Source organism: Oncorhynchus tshawytscha, linkage group LG29 (genome assembly GCF_018296145.1).
Source record: "Oncorhynchus tshawytscha isolate Ot180627B linkage group LG29, Otsh_v2.0, whole genome shotgun sequence".
NCBI lineage: Eukaryota > Metazoa > Chordata > Actinopteri > Salmoniformes > Salmonidae > Oncorhynchus > Oncorhynchus tshawytscha.
In genome coordinates this window covers 1,071,516-1,093,825 of record NC_056457.1, presented here as the reverse complement: position 1 = coordinate 1,093,825, position 22,310 = coordinate 1,071,516, and the positions used below count along the sequence as shown (strand labels likewise).

Below are 22,310 nucleotides of genomic sequence, written 5' to 3'. Positions count from 1 at the left end.
CCTAATTTTGGCGAGCTAATACCCCAAACACTGATCAAGCAACACTATGGACTAAATGTTTAAATCCTTTTGCTGCAGGATTATTTAGCTGTGACAATTCACGTCAAATTAAGATTCAACACTGCAGGTTCGGCTCAGAATCATGAATTCCCTCTAGATTGTTTCTCTGGTCTAGTTTGCCAATCAATGATAAACAACACTCACCCTCTGGCACAGTCCGCTCCAACACAGTGAAGTTGGCAGAGAAGCCCTCCTTGGCGATGGCACTATCGGTGTTGATTGTCAGTGCCAAGATGCCCGTGTAGGAGATGATACGACCCGGGGTGTTCTGACCACAGTACCGCCCAATGTACGGACCAACTGCAGAGGGGGGAGGGGTGAGGGAGAGAAAAAGATGGAGAGGTAGACAGAGAGAGGGCAGTGGGAAGGAGAGTGAGCGATCGAAAGAGCGAGAGATTGAGGGGTTGGAGAGAGAGGGGGGGTGGGGGCAAGAGAGAAAGATCATCAGTTACCGAGGTAATAACTGAAGATGGGAGTGTGAGTAGAGTTAAGTCAGTATTTGCTTTTTTAATTTTACCTTTATTTAACTAGGCAAGTCAGTTAAGAACAAATTCTTATTTTCAACAACGGCCTAGGAACAGTGGGTTAACTGCCTGTTCAGGGGCAGAATGACAGATTTGTACATTGTCAGCTCAGGGGTTTGAACTTGCAACCTTTCGGTTACTAGTCCACCGCTCTAACCACTAGGCTACCCTGCTGCTTGCTGTAGATCTGTCACATGGGTATTCATACGCAGTACAACAGCTGAAGAACATAAGCACATCCAGGTACTTTCCGCAGGTGCTGGAGTTGTAGGCAAACTCATGGAAAACGCTGCACACTGGGAGCATATGAGCTGCAGTGTTGTTGGCCTCCCAAGTGGCGTAACGGTCTAAGGCCTTGCATTGCTAGAGGCGTCACTGCAGACCCTGGTTCGTTCCCAGGCTGTGTCACAACTGTCCGTGACCGGGAGTCCCATTGGGCGGCGCACAATTGGGTTAGGGGAGGGTTTTGCTGGGGGGGGGTAGGCGGTCATTGTAATTAAGAATTTTTTCTTAACTGATTTGCCTAGTTAAATAATAAAATGAAAATAGGCAGCACATTCCTTTCTGTTGTTCATACAGAGTAAACACAACCCCCTCATGGGCAACCCTGAAGGTAAAACTCCCCCACATGCCCACAAAACACGTAGAGAGAGATGAAGAAGAAGGGACTCCTGCTTAAGACAAGGCAAAGTTGAGGCTTCTGTCTGTTTTACACCAGTCATAAATTCCTGGGCCTTCTTTTATGTGATGGTTTAGAGCGGAGCTGGGTATGACCTGGCCACTAAGACCAAACAAACAGAGATAAGGGGGAAATACAAGGGAATGTCAAAAGAAAAGAGGGCAATAAAAGTGAACCAAGGAGCTTACGCCATATTGTGTCTATGAGTGTGTGTGTGTGTGTGTGTGTGTGTGTGTGTGTGTCTGCCTGCCTGTGTGTTCCTCTGTCTAGATGTTAAGCAGGTCTGGAGGCCTGGTGCTTATCTATGATTAGTAAGCCTGTGATCAGTGGCAAGTGACAGCCTGCTGCCCTCTAAACCTTTCACATCCCCTCACTTTGACATGCCACTTACAGCCTGGCCTTACAACCAGAAACACAGATGAAAGGGAGAGAGGGGTTAGCTAGGGTGTGGGACTGATGGCTCAGATTCAGCATCATAACACAGGAGGGTTAGGGTTAGCCATCTCCTAGAGTTTCTGCATGACTCAACGGCTCTGCTGTGAACTCTATGGTCTCTATGGTCCTGGGGGAGGAGGGTAGATGGAGGGAGGGGGAAGAGAGAGGAAGGGGAGGAGAGAAGAGGGGGAGGTTGCCACAGCCACACTCTCTGTCCATCTCAGTCTGCCTGAGACGGGGGAGAAAGGGAGTAGGGAGCGAAGGAGGGAGAATGAGAGAGGGAGGGAAGAAGGCTAAGAAGGCTCCCCAGGCGCTACATGGGAGTCCTCATCCTCACCTCACCCTCTCATTGCCCCCTGTGGTGAGCGTACCTCCAGCCTTCCGTGCTAATGCACTATTGATCCAAAAGGAACCACAGGTACTGTGCTCAGCACTCATCAGACAGGGCAGGACACACCCCAGCCTCCCCTCTATGTCTTCCCTGTCTCCCCCATGGCCTTCCCATGTTTCAGGCCCGCTCTCTCACACTCTCAATTACTCTGGATGTGAGAAGAGTGTTATTTTGTTATTTTCTAGACCCCCCCAAAGATAGAGACATTGCTGTTGGTGGCTATTTATTTTCTTTGTTTTCAATGGAAACATTATATGCACTAAGACAGTAATATGAACCCTTACTCTGAGAGTGTTGTAAAGTAAAAGTTTCAGAATTTCCTAAGAGAGTCTCATGGTAAAAGTCTCCATTGTTGAACACAGATGTCAGTTTTCTGAATGCATTTCGCAAGTGATGAAAATAAAGGTGATAATAATGTGAAAGACTGAGCCCTCAAGGTCTTCACAGCTTGTTTAATCAACACTGTTCGTTTTAGAGAAATGATAAACCTCCCACCTTGCAACACTTTTATATGAAATACCTGAGCCAAGTCTGGCACTGTTACAAGCCAGTTTATTAACCTCTAGAACAGTGTTTCCCAAACTTTTTATAGTCCCATACCTCTTCAAAACATTCAACCTCCAGCTGCGTACCCCCTCTAAGCACCAGGATCAGCGTACTCTCAAGTTTTTTTTTGTGGCCATCATTGTAAGCCTGCTACAGACACACTATATGATGCATTTATTAAACATAAGAATGAGTGAGTTGTCGTCACGACCCCGCTCATGGGAAGTGACAAAGAGCTCTTATAGGACCAGGGCACAAATAACAATATAATCACAATCAATAATTTTGCTCTTTATTTAGCCATCTTACATATAAAACCTTATTTGTTCATCAAAATTGTGAATAACTCACCAAAGGTTAATGCTTGAAAGGACGCACATAACTCTGCAATGTTGGGTTGTATTGGAGGGTGTCTCAATCTTAAATCATTTTCCACACACAGTCTGTGCCTGTATTTTGTTTTCATGCTAGTGAGGGGTGAGAATCCACTCTCACATAGGTACGTGGTTGCAAAGGTCATCAGTGTCTTAACAGCGCGACTTGCCAAGGCAGGATACTCTGAGCGCAGCCCAATCTAGAAATCTGGCAGTGGCTTCTGATTAAATTCAATTTTCACAGAACTGCTTGTTGCAATATTGATGAGGATCTCTTGTTCAGATATCGGTAGACTGGAGGCAGGACATGAAAGGGATAACGAATCCGTAACGGCTTTCTTCCTGGGAAGGAGAGGCGGACCAAAACACAGCGTGGTTATAGTTCATGGTAATTTAATAAGGTAACTCAAACATGAACAGGAATACAAAACAATAAACGTGAAAACCAAAACAGCCCTATCTGGTGCACAAAACAAAAAGACAGGAAACAACCACCCAACAAAACATAAAACAGGCTACCTAAATATGGTTCCCAATCAGAGACAATGACTAACTGATTGAGAACCATATCAGGCCAAACATAGAAATAGACAAACTAGACACACAACATAGAATGCCCACCCAGCTCACGTCCTGACCAACACTAAAACAAGGAAAACACAAAGGAACTATGGTCAGAACGTGACAGAATCCAGTTGTTTGTGTCATTCATTTCGGGATACCTGCATAATTGCGCACACAGTTCACTCAGGTGTTTCGCTATATCACATTTTACATTGTCCGTAAGCTTGAGTTCATTTGCAAACCAAAAAATCATACAATGATGGAAAGACCTGTGTGTTGTCCTTGTTAATGCAGACAGAAAAGAGCTTTCAACTTCTTAATCATATCCTCAGTTTTGTCCTGCACATTGAATATAGTTGTGGAGAGTCCCTGTAATCCTAGATTCAGATCATTCAGGCAAGAAAAAACCTCACCCAGATAGGCCAGTCATGTGAGAAACTCGTCATCATGCAAGCGGTCAGACAAGTGAAAAACCTCACCCAGATAGGCCAGTCATGTGAGAAACTCATCATCATGCAAGCGGTCAGACAAGTGAAAAACATCACCCAGACAGGCCAGTCATGTGAGAAACTCGTCATCATGCAAGCGGTCAGACAAGTGAAAAACATCACCCAGACAGGCCAGTCATGTGAGAAACTCGTCATCATGCAAGCGGTCAGACAAGTGAAAAACATCACCCAGACAGGCCAGTCATGTGAGAAACTCGTCATCATGCAAGCGGTCAGACAAGTGAAAAACATCACCCAGACAGGCCAGTCATGTGAGAAACTCGTCATCATGCAAGCGGTCAGACAAGTGAAAAACATCACCCAGACAGGCCAGTCATGTGAGAAACTCGTCATCATGCAAGCGGTCAGACAAGTGAAAAATATCACCCAGACAGGCCAGTCATGTGAGAAACTCGTCATCATGCAAGCGGTCAGACAAGTGAAAATTACGGTCAGTAAAGAAAACTTAAGCTTGTCTCTCAATTCAAAGAAACGTGTCAATACTTTGCCCCTTGATAACCAGCGCACTTCTGTATGTTGTTAAAGTGTTACATGGTTGCTGCCCATATCATTGCATGATGAAGAAAATACATGAGAGTTCAGGGGCCTTGCTTTAACAAAGTTAACCACTTTCACTGTAGCTGTCAGGCATTCCCTTGGCAGCAAGAGCCTCTCGGGGGATGCTGCAGTGTACTCAAGTGGCATCGGGAGCAACTGCTCACCACTCCACTGTCTCCCTCTCATGGCTTTTGCGCCATCAATACAATACCAACACATCTTGACCACGAAGTCCATTTGATATCACAGAGCTGTCCAGTACTTAAAACATATCCTCTCATGTTGTTCTGGTTTCCAGTGGTCTGTAGAAGAGGATGTCTTCCTTAATTGACCCCCCATAAACATAACTGACATATACCAGGAGCTATGCCAGGCCCGCCCCATCTGCTGTAAAGCATATAATTCACTGGCTTGTAATTGCAGTAATTGTTTCAAAACATCTCCTGCCATGTCACTGATACATCGTGAAAAAGTTTGATGAAGGAATTGTCTGTCTAGTTTTTTGGCCTTTTCCCCCCAGCATTGTCCCAGCCATATCCATGGCAGCAGGAAGAATTAAGTCCTCCACAATAGTATGGCGCTTGCCTGTCCTAGGCACTCGGTAGCTCACCATATAAGATGTTCTAGCCCCTTCATATTAATGGTATCTGTTGCTTTTATACATGTCATACTACTCGAAAGTCGTCTTTATTCTCTCTCAAAAAACTCCCATGATGTCACGTTCTGACCATAGTTCTGTTATTTTATTCTTTGTTTTAGTATGGTCAGGACGTGAGTTGGGGTGGGCAGTCTATGTTTGTCTTTCTATGTTGGTTTTTGTGTTCAGCCTAGTATGGTTCTCAATCAGAGGAAGGTATCGTTAAGTTGTCTCTGATTGAGAATCATACTTAGGTAGCCTGGGTTTCACTGTTGGTTTGTGGGTGTTTGTTTCCGTGTGAGTGTTTGTCACCACACGGTACTGTTTCGGTTTTCATCACATCGTTTATTGTTTTGTATTTCAGTGTTCAGTTCGTTTTTAATAAATCGTCATGAACACTTACCACGCTACATCTTGGTCTGATCCTTACTCCTCTTCAGACGAAGAGGAAATCTGCCGTTATACATGGCTTATTTTTCAAATTGTCATGTTTTGTTTCTAAATGTCTGCTCAAGAGTGAAGATTTCCCGCGAGAGAGTAACGGTTAATGTAATTGGATGTTAATTATTTGACTAGGCTACCAGTATTTGACATTGTGTTGTTATTTCGCTGAACACTAGATGGTTTAATTGTATTTCTGGCAGTGAAACAAGTCTACTCAGGCTAGAAAAAACCTCTGAATCACATTTGTATTTGCCATACCCCCGACTACCTTACATACCCCAGTTTGGGAATACCTGCTCTAGAAGAAACAACAGCTAAAACCCAAACCCATACAAAAGGGTTAGGTTTGTTTCTGGACACAAAAGTCCACTCCTGACCGATCAATCAACAGTAAGGTGGAGTAACACCCCTGTCTACATACGTACCATGGCCTCCTCTCAACTGACAAACATTAAAAACTCCACAAACACAACGCAGGAAGGGAGTATGGTAGACGATCAGAATTAGGACATGTTTGGCATTGAGTTAGGACAACTAGGCTACGTGTCCTGTCTACATTCATCGCCCTATTAATATATATTAAATATGTTAATATTATGCTACTGTATAATACCGAGAATGCTAACAAAGATACTAGCGATATCTGACTAGATGTATGACTGTGACTCACCTCCAGGGAAGCCATCCCAGATCTCCAGCCTATCGTATCGACAGAAGACCCCGGTGGGAGGGGTGGTGTCAGGCTCAAGCTCGAAGCTCTCAAACTCCAGGATGATCTCGGACATCTTGGGGGCAAAGATCATGAAGGTGCAGTCCAGGTTGTTAGGATACTTCTCTGGAAAACCAGGTGACTTTATTACCCCATTGTTAGATGTGAAGTTCCTGGAACATTCCGGACCTGAGAGAAGGAGAGGAAAAGAAAGATTTCAAATGTATTTATTTATTAAACCAGGGAAGTCGCATTGAGACTGACATCTCTTCTGCAAGTCAGACAAGAGCAGACCCACAGGGAACACACTGATTGAATCAATGTTGTTTCCACGTCATTTCAATGAAAATACATTTACCACATTTCTATCAGCATGTTTTAATTGTACAACGACCTTGGACCACCTATACTCCACACACAGAGATGCATACAAAGCTCTTCCTCGCCCTCCACTTGGCAAATCTGACCATAATTCCATCCTCCTGATTCATGCTTTTAAAGCAGGAAGCACCAGTGACAAGATCAATAAAAAAGTGGTCAGATGAAGCAGATGCTAAGCTACAGGACTGGAATATGTTCCGGGATTCCTCCAATGGCATTGAAGAGTACACCACATCTGTCACTGGCTTCATCAATAAGTGCATCGATGACGTCGTTCCCCACAGTGACCGTACGTACATACCCCAACCAAAGGCTTGAGCTACCGCTTTCAAGGAGCGGGCCTCTACCCCGGAAGCTTATAAGAAATCCCGCTATGCCCTCCGACGAACCATTAAACAGGCAAAGCGTCAATACAGGACTAAGATCGAGTCATACTACACCGGCTCTGATGCTCGTCGGATGTGGCAGGGCGTGCAAACCCTTACAGACTACAAAGGGAAGCACAGCCGAGAACTGCCCAGTGACACGAGCCTACCGGACAAGCTAAACTACCTATATGCTCACTTCGAGGCAAATAACACAGAAACAGGAATGCACCAGCTGTACCGGAAGACTGTGTGATCACGCTCTTTGCAGCCTATGTGAGTAAGACCTTTAGACAGGTCAACAAGGCCACAGGGCCAGACAGATTACCAGGACGTGTACTGCGAGCATACGCTGACCAACTAGCAAGTGTCTTCACTGACATTTTCAACCTCTCCCTGTCTGAGTCTGTAATACCAACATGTTTTAAGCAGACCACCATAGTGCCTGTGCCCAAGAACACTAAGGGAACCTGCCTAAATGACTACCGACCCGTAGCACTCACGTCTGTAGCCATGAAGTGCTTTGAAAGGCTGGCCATGGCTCACAACACCATCATCCCAGATACCCTAGATCCACTCCAGTTTGCATACCGCCCCAACAGATCCACAGATGATTCAGTCTCTATTACACTCCACACTGCCCTTTCCCACCTGGACAAAAGGAACGCCAATGTGAGAATGCTATTCATTGACTACAGCTCAGCGTTCAACACCATATTCCCTAAAAACTCATCACTAAGCTAAGGACCATGGGACTAAACACCTCCCTCTGCAACTGGATCTTGGACTTCCTGATGGGCCGCCCACCAGGTGGTAGGGGTAGGTAACACATCCGCCACACTGATCCTCAACACAGGGGCCCCTCAGGGGTGTGTGCTCAGCCCCCTCCTGTACTCCCAGTTCACTCATGACTGTACAGCCAGGTACGACTCCAACACCATCATTTAGTTTGCTGATTACAAAACAGTGGTAGGCCTGATCACCGAAAACAACGAGACAGCCTACAGGGAGGAGGTCAGAGACCTGGCTATGTGGTGCCAGGAAAACAACCTCTCCCTCAACGTGATAAAGACCAATGAGATAATTGTGGACTACAGCAAAAAGAGTACTGAGCACACCCCGATTCTCATTGACGGGGCTGCAGTGGAGCAGGTTGAGAGCTACAGGTTCCTTGGTGTCCACATCACCAAAAAATGAACATGTTCCAAGCACACAATGACAGTCGTGAAGCGGGCACAACAAAACCTATTCCCCCTCAGGAGACTGAAAAGATTTGGCATGGGTCCTCAGATCCTCAAAAGGTTCTACAGCGGCACCATTGAGAGCATCCAATGGACTGGTTGCATCACTGCTTGGTATGGCAACTGCTAGGCCTCTGACCGCAAGGCACTACAGAGTGTAGTGTGAACTCCCCAGTACATCACTGGGGCCAAGCTTCCTGCCATCCAGGACCTGTATACAGGGCGGTGTCAGAGGAAGGCCCTAAAAATTGTCAAAGACTCCAGCCAACCTAGCCATAGCCTGTTCTCCTTGCTACCACACGGCAAGTGGTACCGGAGCACCAAGTCTAGGTCCAAGAGGCTTCTAAACAGCTTCTACCCCCAAGCCATAAGACTCCTGAACATCTAGTCAAATGGCTACCCAGACTATTCGCATTGCCCCCCCCTCCCCACTCCACACCACTGCCACTCTCTGTTGTCATCTATGCATAGTCGCTTTAATTAACTCTACCTACATGTACATACTACCTCAACTAACCGGTGCCCCCGCACATTGACTCTGTGCCGGCTTCCCCCCTGTATATATTGTTATTTTTTACTGCTGCTTTTTAATTACTTGTTACTTTTATCTCTTATTCTTATCCATATTTTTTTCAACTGCACTGTCGGTTAGGGGCTCGTAAGAAAGCATTTCACTGTAAGGTCTACACATGTTGTATTCGGCACATGTGACTAATACAATTTGATTTGATTTGAATAGACGTTGAATTGACCTCTGTGCCCAGTTGGGAGAGGAAGAAAGAGTAGAGAAAAATAAAGAGAGAGGAAGAGAAAGAAAGAAAGAAGGTGATACTTTTGAGTGTCTTGTTTTATGGTTTGTTTGTTTGCCTGTTCCTATGTGCTTTGTGATGGTTTGTGATGGAGAAGCTCTGCGAGCCAGCTGTCGCTTTGAGACAGAGCTTTATGGCCCTGAGACAGAGACCACCTTGAATCTGTTGTAATTCATTCAATGGGCTGCTGATACACACTACACGCCGTCTTCCTCTCTCTCTCCCTCTCTCTGACTGTCTTATTCTTTGTCCGTCCTTGACTTCATACTTCTTTATGCTTCTGTGTGTGTGTGTGTGTGTGTTGAATATGTTGCTGCTGCTGTAACATCTGGCCAGAGTGATTGTAAACATCAGTGAAAGGCCTCAATCACCAGCACGGGACTGAATAAACATGCCCCCCCCAGCCATGTCATTACGCATCTGTGTGACATATGAGAAGTGCTTAGAGAAAATTACATCCTCAAAGTTGAGGCAAGGGGGGCTGCGTACACACACATACACACACATACACACAAGCATGCACACACTCACACCAGTTTTATGTTTTATACCAGCAAGTCAAAACATTTACCCATGGCTCCCTGGAGAAGAGGCTTTCAGCTGATTAGGGAACTGAGCAGATTTCACACATTCATCACTTTACACTGCATCATGACCAGATGAGTATGATTTAAAAAATATGTGAACCGTGGCAAGAAACCCCAAAATGCATAACAAAGATGTACTATACTTCAACTCAAGAGACAGAGAACATAAAACAGTGAGTCTCAGACATTCAATTCAGAATAAATTGTCCCATTGAATGTATCTTAGTTATTTCTGATGAACTATGACCATTAGTGGGTGGAAATGAGCAGCTGTTAATGTTATGTCCATGTTATTCAGTAAACCATCCTTTCCATGGGCGGAGGCCAATTGAGGCAGAAATTGTGTGAGAGCCATCAACCAGCCATCCATGGCAAGCTTGATGGAGGCATATAGCTTATTATACCAGTGTAACAGCTCATGCAGCTTGAGTGAATGTGGCTAACTGTTTTTCCCCTGTCATTTAGTCATCTGCAGGCATCTCGCTGGGCCCCTAATTCAGGACCACTTCCGCCTGACACACTTTCAGGGGCAGACAGGTGTGTGTGTGTCTGTGTATGTATCTGCGTGTGTGTATGTTTCAAGTTCAAGTTCCGATAAGAAATAATAAAATAAATAAAAGATAAGAATGCGAACATAAAGTAAATGGCTGAGAAAAATATAATAAATATTTTTGCATAATATTGTATAGCAAGGCAAATTTATAGTCCAATATTTGCAAGTTTTGGGGAAGGGGGGATTCGGGGGCAAGTGTTTAAATTGTGCAGTATTTAGCAATAATAACAAGAGTCTTGTAGCAGCAGGGTTGATGTGGTGTAGCATCAATATATATGTGTTTGTGTGTGTGTGTGTGTGGATGAGAGTATGTCTGTATGGGTGTGTGGTTGAGTGAATGCATGTGTTCTAAGGTGCAGAGAGTCAGCGCAGGTGGTCAGTCCAGTTCAAGTGTTCAGCAGTCTGATGGCTTGTCTGATGGCCACAGATGATGCAATCGCCATCACACTGTACTATCCCATTTGGACAAGAGGAATGCCTATGTAAGACTGCTGCTCATTGACTATAGCTCAGCATTGGACACCATAGTACCCTCCAAGCTCATCAATAAGCTTGAGGACCTGGGTCTCAAACCCACCCTGTGAAATTGGTCCTGGACTTCCTGACGGGCCGCCCCCAGGTGGTGAAGGTAGGAAATAACATCTCCACTTTGCTGATCCTCAACACTGGGGCCCCACAAGGGTGCATGCTCAGCCCCCTCCTGAACTCCCTATTCACCCATGACTGCATGGCCATGCACGCCTCCATCTCAATCATCAAGTTTGCAGATGACACAACAGTAGTAGGCTTGATTACCAACAATGAAAGAAAGAGAGGCTACTCACTACATACAGACTTGAACAGCTCATGGCTGGGGTGTGTGGGGCGTGTGCTGCGGGCCTTCCTCGGGCACCATTTTGACTAGATTTTCTGGATGGGTGGGAGCACAGTCCCAGTGATGTAGTGGGCCGTCTTCACCACCTGCTTGAAGTCAAAAATCAACTCCTTTGTTTTTCTGACGTAGAGGGAGAGGTTGTTGTCCTGGCACCACTATACCAATTAACTTACCTCCTCCCTATAGGCTGACTCGTTGCTGTTATTTATCAGGCCGACAACCGCGGTGTCATCAGCAAACTTCATGATGGGTTTGGTTTCGTGCAAAGCCACGCAGTCATGGGTGGATAGGGAGTAGAGGAGAGAGCTGATGACACACCTTTTGTCTTTTGAATACCGATGGAAATGGAATCTTGCATGAATCTGTTGGAGTGGTAGGCAAATTGGAGTGGGTCTAGTGCATCTGGCCTTGATGTTGGCCATGACCAGCCTCTCAAAACACATCATGATAACCGTTGAGAGTGCGACGGGGCAATAATCATTTGGGCATGTCCACTTGTTTTTCTTGGGCACTGTACAGCCTGGGACAGGGACAAGTTGAAGATGTCTGATAAGACACCTGTGTGTGTGTGTGTGTGTGTGTGTGTGTGTGTGTGTGTGTGTGTGTGTGTGTGTGTGTGTGTGTGTGGTAAAGTAGAGAGGTCTAAACAAGTGGCCATTCCATGGAAAGAAGACTCCCACAGCCCTTCAGTGCACTGGACTACAGTCTGCTGCAGAGTTCATAGTGGGTGTACAAGTCAAAGAAAGAATGTAGCTCTGTCTGACAGCAGCTTTCCATTTGGTCTCCTCTGTCTGACGCTGTTGTCGCACATGGTGTTTGACAAGTGCAGAATTGGGCCAAAAGAAAATCCTTTCAGACAATTTTAAAATCCTTTCACACTGTAAAACTTTATTCCCAATGCCTAGGTGAGGAGAGGACAGCGCTAGTCGCTCACTAGGACTGCAGGGCTAGGACTGCATGATCACTATCTAGTCAAAGTGAGTAGGAAAGATAAAGTGCTAGCCTCGTGGGTAACAAGAGAGCATGTCTGTCTCGCCTATGTTCTCTCTGTGTACCATAATTACATGTTATCACCACCAACCTCCATCCCGGCTCCCCCCCTTTTCTAGTTTCATTCAGCCACAGAGAAAAAAGGGACAGGCAAGGGCGAACTGGCGGCCATTGTGTGCCTTTGTGTGGGTGTCTTTAAAAAGATAATGGGCATAGAGAAAAGAGATCAGAACAGAATAAGGAAAAGGTCCAGTCTCTCCCCTGAAGAGATATTCGGCCAATAGATACATTTTTTAATCTTCTATTATCTCCGTCTCCAAAGGGCTTTGGTCCACAGAAGCCCCTCAGGCCCTCGTCGCTGGCGCTCTCTCTACCCACAATGCTTTGTACTGTGTGCATGGTATTTATGCGCTTACAATCTATTTAATGTGGTGTGACCAGCTTCAAGAGGCAAATAATGTGTCATTGCTAACCACACGCTAACTCAAAACCCTGTTTTACTCATTCTAGTTTTACTACTGCTGTTGTTTTTGTTAGGTTTGTGAATCACATCGCCACCGAAAGCCGAGCCGTTAGAGGTATTTTCAAAAGACAAGAGGGAGAGTATTGAAATGGCAAAGTTGCAAAGGACCTGTAAACACGCCAGAACTTCTCCCCGAGAAACAACTACATTTCTCAGAGTGAAGTTCAGTAGAGAGCATCCTATCACCACCCACTCCTCTCACGCCATGGCCCACTGCCACACACACACACACACACACACACACACACACACACACACACACACAGACACACGCACATTTATTTCAGTTTACATTTGAGTTTATGTGACAAAACAAGCAGTCATTGTGTAGAGAATCATTGTACCATTTAAACTGCTTGTCACGACTTCCGCCGAAGTTGGCTCTCCTGCCTGTTCGGGCGGTGCTCGGCGGTCGTCGTCACCGTCCTACTAGCCACTACCGATCCCTTTTTCGTTTGTCTGTTGGTTTTGTCTTATTAGTTTCACCTGTGTGTATTTTAGTTGAATTAACGTCCTTATATGTAGTAGGTTGTCCCGCCCTTGTTTTGTGCGGGATTGTTTTTGTATTCATGTCATTTGGTGTAGTACTTGTGTTTTATTCTCCGGTCTATTTTTGATCCTGTGTTGGATTATTCACCCTGTATGTTGGGTTGACCGTGTTTTTGTGCGCCGGAGAATAAACTGTCGAATCACTGAAACCTGCTCTCTGCGCCTGATTCCACCCACCTTGATAAAACGTGACAGAATCCCGCACCACCATGGAATCAGCAGGAGCAGCCGCATCTCCTCTCCCATCGATGGAAGAGATGGTCCTCCATCACACCAGCGTGCTTCACCGGATTGGTTCTGCCATGGACCAAATGATGGAGAGGATGGATCGATGGGAGAGGAGTGGCCTTCCCACCTCATCTCTAGCACCCCCTTCTCCAGCACCTCCTGTTCCTGCGACCACATCTGGCTCCGGGGCTCTTCGGCTGACACTCCCACGGGAGTATGACAGAACGGCGGCTGGGTGCCAGGGTTTCCTCCTTCAACTGGAACTATACCTGGCTACAGTGCGTCTTGCTCCCTCCGGAGAGGAGAGCGTGAGCGCCCTCGTCTCCTGCTTGACTGGGCGAGCCCTCGAGTGGGCCAACGCAGTGTGGAATGGTCCGGACTCGGTGAGGGATAATTACCCAGAGTTCACCCGCCGATTCCGAGCTGTTTTTGACCATCCACCAGAGGGTCGGGCGGCGGGTGAACGGCTGTTCCACCTGCGTCAGGAGACGAGGAGCGTACAGGACTTTGCTCTGGAGTTCATGACCTTGGCCGCAGGAGCAGGATGGAACGACAGAGCCTTGATCGATCATTTCAGATGCAGTCTCAGGGAGGACGTCCGCAGGGAGCTGGCATGTCGGGACACCACATGCACACTGGATGAACTCATTGACTTGGCTATCCGTCTCGACAACCTGCTGGCTGCCCGCGGGCGTTTGGATCAGGCCCTGTCGTTTCCACTTTCCAGCCCTCCTGCCCCTATCCCTATGGAATTAGGAGGGGCGGCTTCGAGGGGGACCGGAGGAGGAGTGTCCTCCTGCACCAGTTGTGGTCGACGAGGGCACACGTCCGACCGGTGCTGGAGGAACTCGTCTGGGAGTCGGGAGGGCAGGCAGAGCACTGCTCGATCACCCCAGGTGAGTAAGCACCAGACTCACCCAGAGCTTCCTGTCGGTCATGTGTATGTGTTGACTTCTTTCCCTGGGTTTTTTCCCTCTCTACAGCATAAGGCGCTAGTCGATTCAGGCGCAGCTGGGAATTTCATGGATCGTGGGCTTGCGTTAAGGCTAGGGATTACCCTGGTGTCATTAGACCTACCTTTCCCCGTGCACTCCTTAGATAGCCGACCATTAGGGTCAGGAGTAATTAGGGAGGCTACGGTGCCGCTGGACATGGTAACGCAGGGGGATCATAAGGAGCAGATTAGTCTGTTCCTTATAGATTCACCTGCGTTTCCAGGTGGTGTTCCCTGGTTAGCTCAACACAACCCGGTGATTTCCTGGCGACAGGGGGCTCTTAAGGGGTGGTCAGAGGAGTGTTCAGGTAGGTGTATAGGAGTTGCCGTTGGTGCGACTACGGTGGAGAGTCCAGACCAAGTTTCCACCGTGCGCATTCCCTCTGAATATGCCGATTTGGCTATCGCCTTCAGTAAAAAGAAGGCGACCCAATTACCACCTCATCGTCGAGAGGACTGCGTGATAAACCTTCTGGAGAACGCTGCACTTCCTAGGAGTCACGTGTCTCCATTGTCCCAGGAGGAGACGGTAGCGATGGAAACATATGTTGCTGAATCGCTGGGACAGGGGTACATTCGGCCCTCCGCATCACCCGTCTCCTCAAGCTTCTTGTGAAGAAGAAGGATGGAGGTCTGCGTCCGTGCATTGATTATAGAGGTCTAAATTCCATCACAGTGGGTGTTTAGTTACCCACTACCTCTCATCGCTACGGCGGTGGAATCATTTCACGGGGCGCGCTTCTTCACAAAACTGGACCTGAGGAGCGCGTATAATCTGGTGAGTATCCGGGGAGGAGATGAGTGGAAAACCGCATTTAGTACTACATCTGGTCATTATGAGTACCACGTCATGCCATACGGGTTGAAGAATGCTCCAGCCGTCTTCCAATCCTTCGTAGATGAGATTCTCCGAGACCTGCTCGGGCAGGGAGTGGTAGTGTACATCGATGACATCTTGATCTATTCTGCCATACGCGCGGCGCATGTGTCTCTGGTGCGTAAGGTACTTGGGCGACTGCTGGAGCACGACCTGTATTGCAAGGCGGAGAAATGTGAGTTTTTCAAACAGTCCGTTTCCTTCCTGGGATATCGTATTTCCTCCTCCGGGGTGGTGATAGAGGATGACCGCGTTACAGCCGTGCGTAATTGGCCGACTCCGACCACGGTGAAAGAGGTGCAGCGGTTTTTAGGGTTTGCCAATTACTACCGGAGGTTTATCCGGGGTTTTGGTCAGGTGGCTGCTCCCATCACCTCACTGCTGAAGGGAGGACCGGTGCACTTGCGCTGGTCAGCAGAGGCGGGCAGAGCCTTCAGTCGTTTGAAGGAGCTGTTCACCAATGCGCCCGTGTTGGCGCATCCGGACCCCTCTTTAGCGTTCATAGTGGAGGTCGATGCGTCCGAGGCTGGGGTCGGAGCCGTGCTGTCCCAACGCTCGGGCGTGCCACCCAAGCTTCGCCCGTGTGCTTTCTTTTCGAGCAAGCTCAGCCCAGCGGAGCGAAACTATGATGTGGGGGACCGGGAGTTGTTAGCTGTAGTCAAGGCTCTGAAGGTGTGGAGACATTGGCTTGAGGGGGCTAAACACCCTTTTCTCATCTGGACTGACCATCGTAATCTTGAGTATATCCGGGCAGCGAAGAGACTAAATCCACGTCAGGCTAGATGGCCATGTTTTTTACCAGGTTCCGGTTTACCCTCTCATACCGGCCAGGCTCCCAAAACACCAAAGCCGACGCGCTGTCCCGCCTCTATGATACCGAGGAGCAGTCCATTGAGCCAACTCCCATCATTTCACCGTCACGTCTCGTGGCACCGGTGGTATGGGAGGTGGACGCGGAGATAGAGGAGGCCTCACGGTCAGAGCCGGCCCCCCCTAACTGTCCAGTGGGGACTCAGTACGTGCCGAGGGGGGTCCGGGACAAGCTGATCCAGTGGGCTCATACTCTCCCCTCCCCGGGTCATCCTGGCATCGAGAGGACAGTGCGGAGTCTGAGAGGGAGATACTGGTGGCCCACGCTGGCTAAAGACGTGAGATTTTATGTCTCCTCCTGCTCAGTGTGTGCTCAGAGCAAGGCTCCTCGGCACCTGCCTAGAGGGAAATGACAACCCCTCCCCGTTCCACAACGGCCATGGACACACTTATCGGTGGACTTTCTTACCGACCATCCCCCGTCCCAGGGAAGTACTACGATCCTGGTCATTGTGGATCGGTTTTCTAAGTCCTTTCGTCTCATCCCGTTGCCCGGTCTCCCTACGGCCCTGCAGACTGCGGAGGCCTTGTTTACCCATGTCTTCCGGCACTATTGGGTGCCTGAGGACATTGTTTCTGATTGGGGTCCCCAATTCACTTCCAGAGTGTGGAGGGCGTTTATGGAGAGACTGGGGGTCTCGGTCAGCTTAACCTCAGGTTTTCACCCCGAGAGTAATGGGCAGGTGGAGCGCGTAAACCAGGATGTGGGCAGTTTTCTGCGGTCCTATTGCCGGGACCGGCCTGGTGAGTGGGCAAGGTATGTTCCCTGGGCTGAACTAGCTCAGAACTCCCTACGCCACTCCTCAACTAACTTGTCCCCTTTTGAGTGTGTGTTAGGTTACCAGCCGGTCCTGGCCCCATGGCATCAGAGCCAGACCGAGGCTCCTGAGGTGGAGGAATGGGTACAGTGCTCCAAGGACACCTGGAAAGCCGTTCAGGACTCACTACGGTTAGCGGGAGAACGGCAGAAGAGGAGCGCTGACCAGCACCGCAGTGAGGCCCCATTGTTTGCACCGGGGGACAGGGTCTGGCTCTCGACCCGAAACCTGCCCCTCCGCCTGCCCTGTCGGAAGCTGGGGCCGCAGTGTGTGGGGCCGTTCAAAGTCCTGAGGAGAATAAACGAGGTGTGTTATAGGTTACAACTTCCTAGGTATTACCGTATTAACCCCTCGTTTCATGTGTCTCTCCTCAGGCCGGTGGTGGCTGGTCCCCTGCAAGAAGGTGAGGTGCCTGAGGTCCCTCCGCCCCCTCTGGACATCGAGGGGTCCCCGGCGTACACAGTTCGGGGCATTCTGGATTCGAGACGCCGGGTGGGGGGCCTACAGTACCTCGTGGACTGGGAGGGGTACGGTCCGGAGGAGAGATGCTGGGTTCCGGTGGCGGACATTTTGGATCCTTCTCTCCTGAGAGATTTCCACCGCCTCCACCCGGATCGCCCAGCACCTCATCCTCCGGGTCGTCCTCGAGGAAGGTGGCGGCACGCTGCGGTGGCAGCGCGTCAGGGGGGGGGGTACTGTCACGACTTCCGCCGAAGTTGGCTCTCCTGCCTGTTCGGGCGGTGCTCGGCGGTCGTCGTCATCGTCCTACTAGCCACTACCGATCCCTTTTTCGTTTGTCTGTTGGTTTTGTCTTATTAGTTTCACCTGTGTGTATTTTAGTTTAATTAACGTCCTTATATGTAGTAGGTTGTCCCGCCCTTGTTTTGTGCGGGATAGTTTTTGTATTCATGTCATTTGGTGTAGTACTTGTGTTTTATTCCCCAGTCTATTTTTGATCCTGTGTTGGATTATTCACCCTGTATGTTGGGTTGACCGTGTTTTTTGTGCGCCGGAGAATAAACTGTGGAATCACTGAAACCTGCTCTCTGTGCCTGATTCCACCCACCTTGATAAAACGTGACACTGCTGTGAAATATATTTTCCATAGCCAAAAATATTGCATTTTTAGCTGTTTGAAGCCAGTTTACAAAACTGAAAGTAAAAGATGCAAAAAACGAATTTAAGAACGGGCAGCGTAGAAATAGAGCACATAGAATAGATCTACAGCTTGTTAGACTTTTGATCGGGTCGCCCAAAAAGTTAAATTTTGCAGCTTCAAACTATAGAATTTATGACGGGATTGAGACAAGCTGCAGCCTTAAAAACACAGGTGTATGCCCCCAATTGGCACCCTACTCCCTATACAGTGCACTACTTTTGACCAGGACCCATAGGGCTCTGGTCAAAAGTAGTGCACTGCGTAGGGAATAGGGTGCCATTTGGGACACAGACCCTGTCTTTTAAAACGGGCTCTAAGTGCTCTCTTTGACATTTACAAGCCTCCATAATGGCTTCTAGATGGCATCTTTCAAACTTGTGTATGTTGCGCCATATCTCCCATGGGTGAGGGGGTAAACAAATATACCTCGTAGAGTTATGAGAGTTTATTTAACAGGACAAAGTCACAGCGTGTTAAATATATATTTTACATAATCTAAACTCGAAATCTCAAAGTGCTAAGGATTTATGCTTCGTATCCAAATATTAAATAAATATGGTTTTAACAGCCGACTTGGGGCCTCTTTCAACATACCTTTCCCCTGATTACTTTTTCCTTAAGCTAGGTTTTTCTATTTAACATTTCAAAATGTTTCTTTAGATGGTGAAAGCAGACTGCTGCTTCAAGACTGTGTTGTTAATCATTGAGTGTCTCTCTCTCTCTCTCTCTCTCTTTCTCTCTCACTCACTCACTCACTCACTCACTCACTCACTCACACACACACACACACACACACACATCATTCCTATCCCCCTCCGTGGTCAGTGTTATTAGGGACTGGGGACTTAATGACCTGAGGTGTTGTTCTAAGACTGCTGAGCAAATACCTATAGTTCCATGTATCACTCTATTTGATAGTTAGCCCAGTTTGTCTAGTAACTAGCTACCTCCTGGATGGACGTTTCCTCCCCTGTAGCTAGGCTGATAGAAGGGTTAATGGGCAGTGGAGAATTACCGGTAACTCTCTGGACATATAATCAAATATTAACCTGAAGCCACAGCTGGGGGTGTGTGTCATTCATTTATACAACACACAAACACACACACACACACACACACACACACACACACACACACACACACACACACACACACACACACACACACACACACACACACACACACACACACACACACACACACAGTCAATCTGACACACTGACAAGACATTTAGCATGCCAACATGCTGACGACATCATTTCCCCCCTGTACTGTCAGTGAGGTATGAGAGAGAGCATGAATGAGGGGCCTGCCCCCCTGTGGCCTTTAGAGAATTTGGGTCTTAAGTTTCCATGGGGGCAGGCTGTGTGTATGTTTGTGTGTGTGCGCTTGGGCGACAGACAGTGAGTGCTGTGCCAGATGTGACCTTTGCCCATCAGAGCGCTCATCAGATGAAAGCCCAATGGCCCTGCATCTGTCTCCCCCTTCTCTCCCCTCCATCCTCTCCTCAACCCCCCTTCTTCACCTCGTTCCCCCCTCCTGGGTGTTGACACAGGTGTCCTCGTAACTAGTGTCGCATAGCCGCGACATGATGAACGGCTCTAGTGGGTGAAATGCCGATGATGGAGCTTTTCACTTATAGGTAAGGCAGGGCAGTGGCACGATCCCTGAATCTCTCTCCTCCCTCTCTCTCTCTCTCTGCCCCCAGCGCCATGCTTGCTGTGGCTCTAAGAGTAACAAATTGCAGAGCTGTTAACCAGAATTATATGACTTTTTTTCAGAGAGAAAGAGACCCAGTTGTGACAGACTAAGTGAGACAAGATTAGAGGATAAATATAGAGGTTTCTGGTCAGAGAGGATGGCCTGTTTTTATTCTGAAATCCGGAGAGGCGGACATTAGGGACTATTTGGGCTAAAGGGGTGGTAGTGACCTTAGTGGACTCCAGCACTAGACAACACCAGCAGTAGCACAGGTACAGTGTGTTCTCTTCCTGTAGCCGACTATCTACCGCTGAGTTTAGTGTATCCATAAAAATAAGCTGTCCTTATCCCCTTTCTCAGCTCTCTTTTATTCCTCTCCTCACCCCCCTCTGTCTCTGTTTCCCTCCCTCCCTCCCTCCCTCCCTCCCTCCCTCCCTCCCTCCCTCCCTCCCTCCCTCCCTCCCTCCCTCCCTCCCTCCTCCCTCCCCCTCCCCCTCCCTCCCTCCTACTGTTCGGTCAGTGGAGCAAGGCAGGCAATTTTGCTGCCCATAAAATAAATAGCCCGGTCTAATCAAGATCCCTGGATTGAAAAAGTAATGTGTGTGTGTGTGTGTGTGTGAGAGTTGTGAAAGGCGATGGACGACCACAAACAATCTGTTTTCTCCCAATTAGACATTATTTTGCGCTACTGATGGCACCGCTGATGAGAACCAGGGCTGCTCTCCAGTTTCATTACAGAGAGAGATAGAGTCTGTACCCTGTTTCCCATCTGACCTTGAACCCTCATTTACCTCTAAAAGAACCCAGCTCCATTCGCTGAAGCTGCCCTCAAACCCGAGTCTGTAGTACTGTACACACAGCATTCTTCCATCCAGACTCATTAAGATGCACTGCATTCCTTGCATTACTTCTCCAGCGATACCTCAACATCTGTGTACCATCATTAAGTTTACATGTATTAGCCAACACAAATCTGCTGATTCTGTCTGCTTAATACCCACCCTGGTGTTGATAAGCTTACCTAATCAACAAGCTAGCTGCTCTCTAAACCAAAGGAGGGAGGCTTAGGATATGTTTCAAATGGCACCCTATAACCTATATAGTGCACTACTTTTAACCAGAGCACTATGGGTCCTGGTCAAAAGTACTGCACTAAATAGGCAATAGGGTGCCATTTGAGACACAGTCTTAATTGTTCTCAGAGCCACCGCCTTGGCGGCGGCCGGCTCTGCTATAGTCAAAACACAGCACTGGTTTCAAAGCTAAACAAGTTTCTGTTGCCTGCTTCAGAAGAACCGGCCCGGCCCCACGACACACCCATGGTGTGGTGCCAGCTCTACAGGGTATGGTCCTGATCAAAACATCCCACAGAGGGTGCACCATACTCGGCTGTGTCTCCAGCTGGCTCCCCCTTGGTGCATCCCCTCTTACTAACAACACTTCTGGGGAACCATATTTGCTCATATCTCAACACCCTGCATTCAGCACTTCTTTCCCCCATCCCTCATAGCCCAGGTGCCCTAACACAACTAATTTATAATCAGTCCTTTTAATGGATGAGACTGGGAAATACCTCATCAGGAGATGAATGTGGGGTGCACAATTTAACTGCATCACCAAGAAGGAATGCTGCACTTCGCTGAGGTGTGGGGAGATGTGTGTGTCACGCAAATACATCAGATTAAAGGGACATCCTCTCAGACACACACAGACACACATACACCCTCGGCGTTACTCTGGACCCTGATCTCTCTTTTGAAGAAGATATCCCTCTAGTGGTGTGGGGGCTGTGCTTTGGCAAAATGGGTGGGGTTATATCCTTCCTGTTTGGCCCTGTCCGGGGGTGTCCTCGGATGGGGCCACAGTGTCTCCTGACCCCTCCTGTCTCAGCCTCCAGTATTTATGCTGCAGTAGTTTATGTGTCGGGGGGTTAGGGTCAGTTTGTTATATCTGGAGTACTTCTCCTGTCTTATCCGGTGTCCTGTGTGAATTTAAGTGTGCTCTCTCTAATTCTCTTTTTCTCTCTTTCTTTCTCTCTCTCGGAGGACCTGAGCCCTAGGACCATGCCTCAGGACTACCTGACATGATGACTCCTTGCTGTCCCCAGTCCACCTGGCCGTGCTGCTGCTCCAGTTTCAGCTGTTCTGCCTTATTATTATTGGACCATGCTGGTCATTTATGAACATTTGAGCATCTTGGCCATGTTCTGTTATAATCTCCACCCGGCACAGCCAGAAGAGGACTGGCCAGCCCACATAGCCTGGTTCCTCTCTAGGTTTCTTCTCTAGGTTTTGGCCTTTCTAGGAAGTTTTTCCTAGCCACCGTGATTCTACACCTGCATTGCTTGCTGTTTGGGGTTTTAGGCTGGGTTTCTGTACAGCA

At 48.1% G+C, this 22,310-nt stretch overlaps 1 protein-coding gene across 5 annotated transcripts in view; it reads right to left on the bottom strand.

Moving 5' to 3' along the window:
• The window catches only part of LOC112228041 (neuropilin-1a), a 122,652-nt gene that overhangs the window by 56,185 nt on the left and 44,157 nt on the right, over positions 1 to 22,310 (bottom strand). For all 5 annotated transcript variants that reach the window (XM_042308907.1, XM_042308906.1, XM_024393182.2 and 2 more), the window contains 2 exons: positions 6,371 to 6,598; positions 205 to 360 (listed from right to left, as the gene is read on the bottom strand). In XM_042308907.1, coding sequence (XP_042164841.1) covers positions 205 to 360; positions 6,371 to 6,598 — 384 coding nt within the window. The remainder of the gene's footprint in view (positions 1 to 204; positions 361 to 6,370; positions 6,599 to 22,310) is intronic.